Source organism: Hydra vulgaris, chromosome 06 (assembly GCF_038396675.1).
Source record: "Hydra vulgaris chromosome 06, alternate assembly HydraT2T_AEP".
Classification (NCBI taxonomy): domain Eukaryota; kingdom Metazoa; phylum Cnidaria; class Hydrozoa; order Anthoathecata; family Hydridae; genus Hydra; species Hydra vulgaris.
In genome coordinates, this window is record NC_088925.1 from 5,755,630 (window position 1) to 5,768,018 (window position 12,389).

General features: G+C 27.2%; 2 protein-coding genes across 3 annotated transcripts; both read right to left on the minus strand.

Annotated features, from left to right (window-relative positions):
- Positions 1 to 1,463: 1,463 nt before the first annotated feature.
- On the minus strand, positions 1,464 to 7,131 carry LOC136081608 (uncharacterized). Of its 2 annotated transcripts, XR_010638942.1 has the most exons (7): positions 5,088 to 7,130; positions 4,151 to 4,316; positions 3,609 to 3,713; positions 2,152 to 2,324; positions 1,995 to 2,058; positions 1,752 to 1,846; positions 1,464 to 1,630 (listed from the first exon to the last, which is right to left on the minus strand). XR_010638942.1 is itself a non-coding variant. In XM_065799060.1 (5 exons), the coding sequence occupies exons 2-5, from the start codon at positions 4,305 to 4,307 to the stop codon at positions 2,014 to 2,016; spliced, it is 480 nt and encodes a 159-aa protein (XP_065655132.1). In that variant the 5' UTR covers positions 4,308 to 4,316; positions 5,088 to 7,131; the 3' UTR covers positions 1,927 to 2,013. The 2 variants fall into 2 exon arrangements, 1 of the variants encoding a protein (XP_065655132.1); XM_065799060.1 differs by lacking the exons at positions 1,464 to 1,630; positions 1,752 to 1,846 and having other exon boundaries at positions 1,927 to 2,058; positions 5,088 to 7,131.
- On the minus strand, positions 6,047 to 9,590 carry LOC136081146 (uncharacterized). Its single transcript, XM_065798440.1, has 2 exons — positions 9,582 to 9,590; positions 6,047 to 6,517 (listed from the first exon to the last, which is right to left on the minus strand). Exons 1-2 carry the CDS (start codon positions 9,588 to 9,590, stop codon positions 6,047 to 6,049), a joined length of 480 nt encoding a protein of 159 aa, XP_065654512.1.
- Positions 9,591 to 12,389: the final 2,799 nt, after the last annotated feature.

The window sequence follows — 12,389 nt, forward strand, 5'->3', positions numbered from 1 at the left end:
CTGGTAAAATTGTTGCACTAACTTTTAGAAAACCCTGGCTTCCATCAGCCATTACCTAAATTAAACAAATTTACTTCTAAAAATTATATTACAATTTAAAAATTAAATTTTAATGTAAATATAAAATACAACCTATAAAATATCTTAATGTATACTTTTTCATTAATCTCTCTATCATCACGGCATCCACAATACCTTGTGAATCTGCCCAACAAATTGTTCTCCTTGCTTTTTCTTTAGATTCATCCTCTACATCAAATATATCTTGTGTAATCTGATATAAATTTTTCAAAGAATTAGATTTTTCTGATACCTGTTCTCTGTGATAAGCAGTAACAGCTTTTTTTCCTATATTGGATCTAATAAAATTAGTAAATTTCTCCATCACATTTGAAGTACTCCAGTATTTACCTGAAAGTTATTCAAGCATTCGCTTGAAAAGTTGACTTATTTGGCTATATCAGGTTTTAAAACGATTTGTGATTTGTATCTTCCTTTTGAATGAAGCTCTAAGCAGATTTTTTTTTTTACTTGAGTCCATTTGATTATCTGCCTTAGTTTTAAGTAATGAATTTATTAACAGGTCTTGTTCTTTTTCTAGTAAGTTTTGTTTAAAAAAAATTCAATATTTTCTGCTGATTTAGTTTGCTTGCAATATGGCAGTCCCTTTCCAATTTCTGATTTGCAATAGGAACAAATAATTATTGAATTTGAACCTTTATTACCTATAAATTTTGAATAAAAATGTCACTCTTTTCGTTTATTATTATACGTATATGTAAATGTAAAAGCTAAATGTAAATGTTATAATATTTACCTGAACAAGATTTTAAAGAAATCTTCCTAATTCCGGCAGCAGCCCGTAAGCCACTGCCTTTAGTAATGTTAGAAGTCAATCTTCTTTTAAAGTCTCTTCCTTTAACGACGGGTTGATGACCAATATACCTTGCTATGATACATATATAGCAGTTACATTGTCTTTCTCCTCAAGTTCTAGTTTCTTTTATCAATAATATGTCTTCATAGTTTGGCATTTAGGCAATTTTCTATTTTTAATATCTTTGTCTTGCTCATTTAGTGTTATTCTGAAGGTACCACATATACTAAGAGGAGATTGGCTGTTTACTACCCAGCATACAAAAAGACGTCTTTTAGTTGTCTTAAAGACTTCTTGAAAAGAAGTCTTTAAGACAACTAAAAGGCGTCTTACTCAAGACGGCCTAAAGATTTATTCAACTATATTTAAAGAAAACTGAATAGAATTAAGTAATGGTATATTTAAGTTGCTACTACCGATTATAATGGGTATTGACAACATTAAAAACGCCGTTAAGCAAGTTCAAGTTCTTACTGTGTTTTTTAGAAACATTAAGAAGAAAAAAAGATTATTTATAAAAAGAAACGCAAATAGTTTAAAAAGGTACATATAATACAGTTAGTTGGATTGTTACCAAGTATCTCTTTATTTAACAATTTATACAACATATAATAATATATACAATATATAACAATAAAAAAGAATATTTTTTTTAATTTTGTTTTTGACGCGAAGGAGCATTTTTACAATACCGTTCAATTTGCTGTTTAATTTCAACATTTGAAACTTTTTCAAATCTTCTTTTTACAACTTCTAAAAATCAAATAAAGTATAATGTAGAATATGTTTATCAAATATATCGGAAATAAATTTAACTTGACATTGATTTTTAACTAAATTAAAAGTTGAATAATTTAAACTTATTTTAGATAACCTTCTATTAAGTCATATAGTTTAGTTGATAGTAAACCAATCTTTTCACAAGAACCTTTTAAGTTGAACTGTGTCAACAGGTTATTTGTAAATAATCTAAAAAACATATCGAATAAATAATAAAATTTATAAAAAATAATAAACAATTTATAATTATTGATTTCCATAATTACTAATCATAAAAAATATATTTACCACAAACAAATACGAAAAATGATTGCTATACAAAATATAATAGGAAAACCTATTCATGACCAATCTTGTCAGTTTTTTAAATCTTCTGCACCTAAAAAACTGAGCTGTTTAACCTAAATAAAAGTTTGGCAAAATAATTATACAATAATAACTATTTTAACTTTTAATTTATATGGATAAAGTTTTATACATGGATAAAGATTTACCAAATCAAGTCGACCACAATCATTCTGTAAACTTTTGATAAAATCCTCATACTCTGCAATAGTGTCGAATTTCTTGATTGTAAAATTACTATGGGGTTGTTTGTTTATAGCTAAAATGAGCTCCTGGTTTTCAAGAACCTTTGAAACCATCTTGAACATTATGTGCTGGTATTCTAAATTATGTGAAGAAAATGAAAAAAGAAATATTTAGATTGCAAAACATTTATTAATACAATTTCAAAATTATCTACAACTATAATTCTTATACCTAAAAAAAATCCAAATGTGAGTACAAACATTCTTCACATTTTACTTACTCCAAATAAAAAAACCTAGTAAATGCTAAAGATCTTACTTCCAACTTCTATAGGAAACTTATAAGAGGTAAGGGGTAAGAGGAAGGGAGTTTTTACAATTTTTTAGCTTAGAGTCTATAAAAAAAAAAAATTATAAATAAAAAAAAATTTGATTGTTCCATTTCAGTTGATTGTGAAGTTAGGCAAAGATAAAGTTAACAATAAAAGAATATTCCAACTTTGATGAACAAAAAATATAGTAGAAAATTCAAAAGTAATACATACATAGTGCACCAGAATATGAAGGTGATTGTTCCTCTGTAGTTGAATGTAGAGGTAAAAAAGTGTCAAAAAGCTGAAAATAAGAATTTAGTAATACAGGGTTCATAGCAGTTTTGAAAATCCATTTTCCCTGAGTTTTTCCTGATAATTCCCTGATTTTCCTATATTTTTAAGTATTTTTTCCCTGAGTTCGTGTGGTGGAAAGTATATATTTTTCCCTGTTTATGTTGAAGGATATATTACTTTTACAACTGAATCCTTGTTCCCAAAACATATAGTTGCTATAGTAATCCATTTATCTAAACATATAGCTACTATATATTATAAATGTTATAAAACCACTGTAGTGAGCAACTTTTAATATTAAAAAAGATTCAAAAACTGGATACTGTAAAGTAACTTTAATCTAAACATTAAAATAAAAAATATTCCCTGAGTTTTCCCTGATTTTAAAGATTTTCAAGAAAAATTCCCTGACTTTTCCAGGTATTCCCTGATTTTCTAAATTTTAAAAACTTTTCCCTGGTTTTCCAGGTTTTCCCAGAGTGTCATGAACCCTGTAATAGTGTAGATTTAAAATATATAAAATCTAATTTTAAAAAATCAAAAAATTAGGAGACAAAGTGTACCAGAACACAGATTAGATTGTTTGAAAGTAGATCCAGATGACAAATTAGTCAAAAGATTTCTTTAATGGTTTTTTTTATCACAAATTGAAAAACTGGTGGATCAAAGGAAAATCAGGTAACTCTAAAGCATAATAGATTTTTTTCTTTTTTTTCTTTTAGTATTTATACAAACATTAATTTACAATATAGATTTGACATTAAAAACATAAAAATAAGTAATTAACATAAAAATAACTTAATGTAATTATACCATTAACATTACTTTTCACTTTAAAGGTATCTTTGGAAACGCAAATATCTATTTCTTCTTCTTCTGCTGTGGTGTAACAATACTCTTTTAGTTCCTCTATATTATCTAAAAGAATCAAAACTCTTATAAATCCAATATAAACATCATATATTTTGCCAGCACATACATGCTGGTAAAATATCTGATGCTTATATTGGATTTATAAGATATTATTATTTTTTTATTCTCATTTTAAACTGTTTCATCAATAAAGACCCATTTGAAAATTAAGTTATGTCATGAAAATTATGTTAGGTGATTTTCTACTAACTTATAATTGCTCTGTTCTATTAAGAACCTTGAGCACTCTACTTTGTAGAATACATTTTGAAACTGTCTAAATATATATATATATATATATATATATATATATATATATATATATATATATATATATATATATATATATATATATATATATATATATATATATATATATATATTCATACTACTCTCAAATTTGATTTTAACAAGTATATATTTGTCCTATGTTTCATCCACACCTAATTTATCTTTAACAGCTCTATGATAAGATACACTTGCAGGCCAGCATAATACTTTTTTATTTGTATCTATCCAGCTTTGTTTCCAGCACCACCTTGGCACAACATCTTCTATTTTTTCATAGTTCTCTATCCAAACAGCTCTTGCCCAAATCATGGTGTAAAACTAAATCATGAAAAAAAAATTTTAAAGTATCAACAAAAGCCTTTTAATAAGTTGGAATAACAGAAATAAGTAGCAGTAGCAAAAGATAACTGTCTTTTAATTTAAACTTATAAAGGAATGAAAAAGAACAAAAAAAACCATTAGGTTATTAATTATGGTGATAATGACAAGGAAGAGCACTAATTTGACTAAAAAAAATAGACAAATAAAACAAAAAAAGGTATTAAAAACAGCATTAAAATAACTGTGTGGGCAGTTTAAATAAATCTAATTAATATTTTAAATATTTAAGAAATTTTGCTTCATCACTAACTATTAAAAAGGTAGTTTTGATAAATTTTCTAAATAATAAAGAAATAAAACAATGTTATAAAAAATTAAATCTCTTTGATAATTGTTTTTTTAATTTTACTTTTTTACCTCTTTAATTTAATTTTTTTACTTACTGATTTTTACTTAAAAAGTGATTTTTTTTAATTCAAAAAATGTTAAAAATTGCATTTAAATACATTTTTAAATAAAGCAAAGATAATCTTATATAAAGATTTTCTTTCTATTCAAAAATATAAACTGTAAAAAACAAATAAAATGGAAAAATAAAGTTAAAAATAAAGTTTTATATATATATATATATATATATATATATATATATATATATATATATATATATATATATATATATATAATATATATAACTTTAGATACGCGATGCAAATTAATAAAAATAATAAGTATAAAATATTTAATCAAAAGAAAATTAAATTTAAAAACCTTTCCATTAATGTTCTATTTCATGCAATAAAGGTAAGCATTCAAGACTTTCCTTCCAACGTAGAACAACAACCTTTTGGCAAATACTTTCCATTTTTAACTCAACCACTTTTACTCTAATTTTATCAATACTTGGTATAAAGAAAATTTGAAAGATTTTGGGCTGAATAGGTTGTGTATATAAATCTTTTTGTAAATCAAGTCTAAATATTTTACATTTAAAAAATCCAGATGATAATATCTCATCAACAAAACAAATTTGATTTTCTTCTATGTAAAAACATGAATTATTCAGCTTCACTGAAACTTTTAGTTTTCGAGATTTTGTATTTAATAAAGATTGTATACTTTGATATTGCTTGGCTATTTGAACAACAGGACTCTTTGAGTTTTTTACTGATTTCTTTAATGTCTGCATATAATTTTCAAAGGGAAAACAAGATATGTCATTTAGTGAACAATTAAATTTAACAACATCATCACAAATATGAAGTAAACAGTGAACATTATAAACACAGAATGAATTTGTATTTAAATTTTTGAATTGATAACAAAATAATTAATTAGTTCTCTAGCGATAGCAAGATAATATTTCCTATATTCACTGTCTTCATTTATGAGAATCACCATTGCAACATGCAATGTTAGAAAATTTTTATAAATATCTTTGCTAACAACACCCTTTAAAACTAAGGGACCAATGTATAAGATAAATTGTCTGAACTATGTTGCTTTCCACTGATCTAACTCTAAAAGGGAACATGGTTGTCGAGCAAATTCAGATGGCATCATACCACGTAAGCTTAATAGATTATCAGATATTTTTTTATTTGGGCATTTGAAAGTCTACAATGTTTTGGACCAGACTTTAAAAAAGTATGCGTCTTACTACACCAAACCATGTGCATCTTACAAACCATGTGCATTTAATCCAAAATAAAATCAGAAACACAAGGTATTTAAAGTTTAGCTAAAGGAATAAGAGAATTCTGATGATCAGTGTACAAAAAGGAATTAAAATCCTCAGTTAATCTTGGAATTGATTGGTTGTTATCAATAAAAACCACTCTATGTTCCTCATAAAATCCTTTAACTTGGCATCGTTCACAGGAGTAATACCCTGTATGGCCTTGTATACATTTAAAAAATGAGCAAGAAGGTGCGTCACATACGAATGCTTTAAGTGTAACATCAATTTTTTTATCATTATAGTATAAACCTTCACTACTTAACAATAAAGATTCTTTGAGAAAATCATTAAGAAAATCATCTAAGCAGTCTGGTTTACCATCGCCACAGAAAAGTGCAACAATAAAAACATAGTTTTCTATTAGACCAAGTATTGGCCATAATTGAAGATTAGAAGATTTGAAAAAAGGTAGCTCATTAACATTAATAACAATAGATAACCCAGTACATTGAGAATCATTCTTTAAATTCAAAAAAATTTATGCCATCACACAGTGGGCCAGTGACTGGACAAAAGTATAAAAACCAAAATCAGAATTTTGATGCCTAAATGGTGTCGAACCTATATAAAGACATTTTAAAACAATTTAAAACCGTTTATATACACTTAAAGTTTTAATGAATATACTAATGCTGTGGTTGAAGTAGACGCAAATGTAAATTAAAAAAAAAAATTATAAAGAGAAAAATGTTGTTTAAAAAATCGATGGAAATAAATAAAATTTACATAAAATATTGCGCTTTTAAAAATATTATATTATAACTCTATATATTATTTAGATTTTAAAAGTTGTTAGACTAAAATTGGTATGTAATTAACATATTTATAGCAAATTTAAATATGCTTAATTTGTTATATTTTAATGTCTAACTTTTGCTTTAAATTGACAATATAATTTTTTTATTGCTACATCTTGCTTTTATACTCAGATATTTTAAAGCTTATATATGTTTGCTTTAATAATTTCATAAATCTGGCTGCCACTAGGCGCCACTTAGGTTTTCTTTTACGTTTGAACTCTTTTACCTAACTAAAAATCTGTAATTGCGCTCAAAAATTTTTATTTGCACAAAATTTTAAAAAACGTGGAAAACATATAATACGGTCTTAGTCGTACAAAACGTAATACTGAACAATAATATATATGTATATATATATATATATATATATATATATATATATATATATATATATATATATATATATATATATATATATATATATATATATATATATATCCTAATTTAAATTTTGTTCTTATTTATTTAGCGCTTGTCAAACCAAATTGATTTAATAATCTATTTTGGTTGCTTTGGTTGTGGCTATTCATTTTAGATGTTGAAATGCTGTTTTTATTAAGGCTTCACGAGTGTCACAAGAAGCAAAATTCACTAATTTATTTGACTCAACAGTCTTTCGAATTGCAACGAATTAAAAAAATAACATCTTCATAAGAAGCGCAGACATCATATTATTACTCATCCTAATTTTAGTCAATATAGCCCTAATGTTAAATTAGTTATGAATTTTGTCCACTAAAAGTGAATTCTGGAATCGTGGAATTGTGCATCAGTAGCGATTCCACGGCTTAACAAAAAACATTTGACGTTTGACAAAAAACACGTAATTTTCATAAACTTTGCACTCTTATATCTTTTTTTATGATTAAGCAAGCGCCTTGAGGTTTTTTTGCATCAGTTAGTGTTACTCAACTTCTTTCCAACCATATATAGAAAATATTAGGCTTTGTATGGCTTCATTTATATATTACCCATATCTTGAGACCACTTTTCATAAAAAAACTTGCCGCGGGAACGTTTTTTAAATTGAAGCTTTTGAAGGTAAGGATTCCTTAGAACTTAAACACATCTAATTTTTATGAAACTTTTCATATTTATGAAGAAAAGGACGAGGAATCTAATGGAACTTGGACGTTTTTTACATTTATACAAAAAATTTTAGTTCTCAGCGTTTAAAAACTTCAAGGTTGATTTATATTTAAAAAAAAGTGTTTTTGAAAAACGTCCAGGTGGAAATTGCAAGTTTAGCCTTTCCTCTATTTAAAACAAGTATTTAATTAATTTTACGTAAAGAATTGGTACTAAGGATTTGCATTTATAAATTATGTGTATATATATGCTTTTCTTTGCGTATTTTTGACGTTGTCTGGTTTGATTTTTGCGTTTGTTTTGGTTAAATTATGAAAATTAGAATTGAAAGTGAAAGTATAATTCCTAAAATTTTAATCAAATGATATAAATCTTTTACTTTTTTCCAGGTAAAAGGTTTGCATTCTTCAAGAAAGTTAAAATCTTGATTTTTACTATTTTAACTACAGGTTGCTTTTATTTAAACTGTTTTTTTCAAAACAAAAACCTAAAAAATAGTATTCAACAGAAGCTTACGAAGATGGAGTTGTGTAAGAAATTCTTTATTTGTTTTTATATTTATTTGCCTCTATTTTTTTGTTGGTTAAATACTATGAACTCTAATAATAATTATTTTAATTCCCTTGTTTTAGGTGTTAAAATTAACAATAGTCTCAACAAAATGGTTGCTCCATCTATAAGTCAAGAAAGTAAGTCAAAATTATAAATTAGGAATACTGTAGCACAAATTTTTTTCATTTTAATAATTCTATTTATTGAAACTAAAACAATCCACCCCTTTTTTTTCTTTATGTCACTTAAATTAAGTTTACTTTTAATTTTAGCATCCGACCTGTTTTGGATTATCTAAATATTAATGGAGCCATTGTATCCCTCAAAAATCCAAATTTGGTTTTAACCAATTGCATTTTTTTACAAATTTGTAAAGAAAAAGATAAAATTAACTTGACATGGCCAAATCCTCCAGTATTTTTTACATCCTTGTTTAAATATCCTATAACTAGAGTTATGCTAATCAAAAGTGCCTTCAAAAGTCAAAAAATTTCATTGCAAAATTAAATCGTGCCAAAAATTTTGATTTGACAAAGTATTTTTTACGCTCTGCTTTATCTTTTATTGGTGCTTTTCCGAATGTTGTTGGTTTGTCACCTTCTGATGCTTGTTCTACCCCTACTTCTATCCACAATAGTAAAATTGTTCCAAATCAAGTTTTTGAATTTTCTGATTTAAACTTGCAAGCAAGAAAGATCGGAAGTAAGAGTTAATGCTAAAAGATAAAGGGTGGATGACTCATGGAGTACATTACTGTTCATAAATATAGGAAGATCTAGATTATGGCGATAACGATTAGCTAAAAAATATTTTCTTTGAGTTAAAGTTCAACAGCCACTGTGAGCCCCATGCTGTAGCAGAAGTGAGATCCTTTTCAAGCTCAAATGCCCCCTCCAAGCAATCAGAGAGTGTTGGGTTCTTATCAAGACAGGAATAAATGGTAGTATCAGCTGTAGAACAAGACGATCGAAATCCATAGTGATGATTAGAAAGTAAGTTATTAGATTCAAGAGGAGAGCTTAATTTTTTATTAATTAAAGACTCAATAACCTTGCTTATAATTAGACTATTAGATATATCTACCTTCTTCATAAACGTCAATTACATGTTACAAATTAAAATTTCTTGATTTGATAGGTGAAATCACCAGATAATATAGGTAGTTTTTTATCCAAATTGGAAACTGGGAGATTCTCTTCATTAAATTGCGTTTTAATAAGAAATTTTTTTCTTATTAAAACGCAAACGAAAGATATAAAAAAGGTTGTTAAAATATACAATTATCGGCAATGATCTCTACCAGTGTTTAATTGGATCTAAATCAATTTGATGCTACTTAAAAAGTGTACAAAAATTAAGTGCTATTTAAAATGTGTGCGCTGCCAACGTTTAAAACACAAGGAAAAAAGGTTAGTATTAGTGTTGAGAAGAAACTTGTTCAACTAAAAGAAGAACGAACATTACTTTCAAAATTTCTTTTTAAGGCACAGAAACCAGAACCAGACTTAGAGGACAGTATTGACAACTACAAGTTTTCGGTTATGCCAATATCAATGTTTACACAGAATATAAAAAACTACATGAGATAGAATCGTTATCGAAAAAAAAGCATTCCGTAGTGTTAGGCACTTTTTTCACAATATGACAAGCAATTCCCAGAGAGTAATCATTATTGACGGAGTGGCGTTGGTAAACAGAGTTCACAAAGGTGCTGAAGTTAAAATGCGAAAAGTAGACCCTTTTTATTCCAAAAATAACATTATTAAAAAAAAAATGCTTACTAAAATATTTAAACATAGAAGAATTATTTAAGATTTAAGCATTAAAAGGAAAATTGTTCATTTAAATTTACTTTAGGACTTCGCCAAACATTTTGTTAAATCACTTTTGAAAGTAGCAAATGGTTACAACGAAATTAAACTTGTATTTGATTGCTATATCAGTCAGTCTTCTAAAATTAAAATAAGATTGAAGCAAACATCTGGAAACAATATAAATTACAAGGTTTTCGATAAAGGAGATATAATCAGTTTGTCGTTAAAGGATTTGTTATCTAATATAGAAACTAAGCGCGTAATAACTATACACTTACCAGAATATATTTATGATGCACTAAAAGATCAAAGAATATATTTTTCAATTAAATATAAATTAAAAACAGTTACAAATATTTCTAGTTTTGATATTATATTGTTAAGCCATGCTCACAAAGAGGCGGACATTGATCCATGCCATTGATATTGCAAGATGTAATCCGTTATCAGAATGCTATGTTTTCTCTCCAGATACAAACGCACTTTTGTTGCTAATATTTTACGGTGAATATCTACCTCTTGTAATATACTTTCAAACTGGAAATGTATAAAAAGAACGCGACATCAGTATCAAGAATTGTTTAAAGGCACATGGTTCCAAACATTTAAAAGCATGAGTTTCCATGCGTTAACAGGATGTAACCAGAAAAGGCGCTTCTATAGAAAATCCATATTAACATGGTGAAAGTCATTCATGGTTGAGGATGACAAGATTCTATATGCATTATTAATGTTAGGGAATACTGAGTCATTGTTGATTCAGGTTACTTAAACGCTAATACAAGGTATTAGTGTTTTGCAGTCAAGAAATATGGATTAAAAAATATGCCTAATAACATATCAACCTTGGCTAAGCTAAGATTTCTCTTCTCAAAGTATCTTCAAGATGCTGCGCAATTACCACCTACTATGAGCGCTCTAAAATACAAAATATTTTGAACTCATTTTGTATGTCTGGTGTTAAGAAGATTTTACAAACCTTTACAAAATCTTCCTTCTCTTGAAGTCTTTGGCTGGGAGGTCAATGGTGAATCCCTTGATCCAATATTAACAGATTGTCTTCCTGCACTAGTGGGTTTAATTGACTTGAGTATTTGCGGAAGTAATGGTGATTGCAGTTCAAAGAGATGCAAGCAGGGGCGCCCAAAGCATTTTTTGGTCTTTGAGGTAACAAACATCCAGACATGGAGCAAACTCCAAACATTTATATGTTTATACTTATGTCAAATAAGGATGCTTTGCAAAAAATTGCGATGATTGGAGCTTGGGAACAAAAAAGCCCCAAAAATTTAGCCCTCCTGCACCAAACGTGAGAGCAACAAGTTGATGAAATATTTTTTATATTTATCGATAAATTTTAAATTTCATAGTAAAATATTCTAGCGTTCAAAAATTATGACCATATAAAGTTTAAACCCCCCTCAATTTGAGGGGGTTGCAAATTTTATATTGTCATAATTTTTGAACTCTGAGAGATAATACTATGAAACTTAAAATTTATCGATGAATATAAGTCTAGTTGAAAATAATATAAAAAATATTTCATCAACTTGTTGCTCTCACGTTTGGTGCAGGGGGGCTAAATTTTTGGGGCTTTTTTGTTTCCAAGCTCCAATCATCGCAATTTTTTGCAAAGCATCCTTATTTGACATAAGTATAAACATATAAATGTTTGGAGTTTGCTCCATGTCTGAAAGTTAGCTTCAAAGACTAAAAAATGTTTTGGGCGCTCCTGGATGCAAGTGGTATAAATATAATTTTGCTTGTACGGATATCTGTAAATGCACAGTTATATGTGTATTTACACATATCCGTACAGGCAAAATTGACACCGATATTCACGATTGCAGTGGCGAAGAGTTAAAGAATCCGATACAACCGATATATAAGACTAATATTTATATTTGTAAGCTTATATTTTACTTATCAATAATAGCGCTTTGTGTAATTTAAATAATCTTTTTATAAAAATATAGTTTTTTCTATACCTAATAAAATTGTTTAATGTTTTTTGTTTTACTGGACAAATTCTTTCAAACCACTTTTTCCCTGAATAAGGGAGGAGGGGATGTAGCTT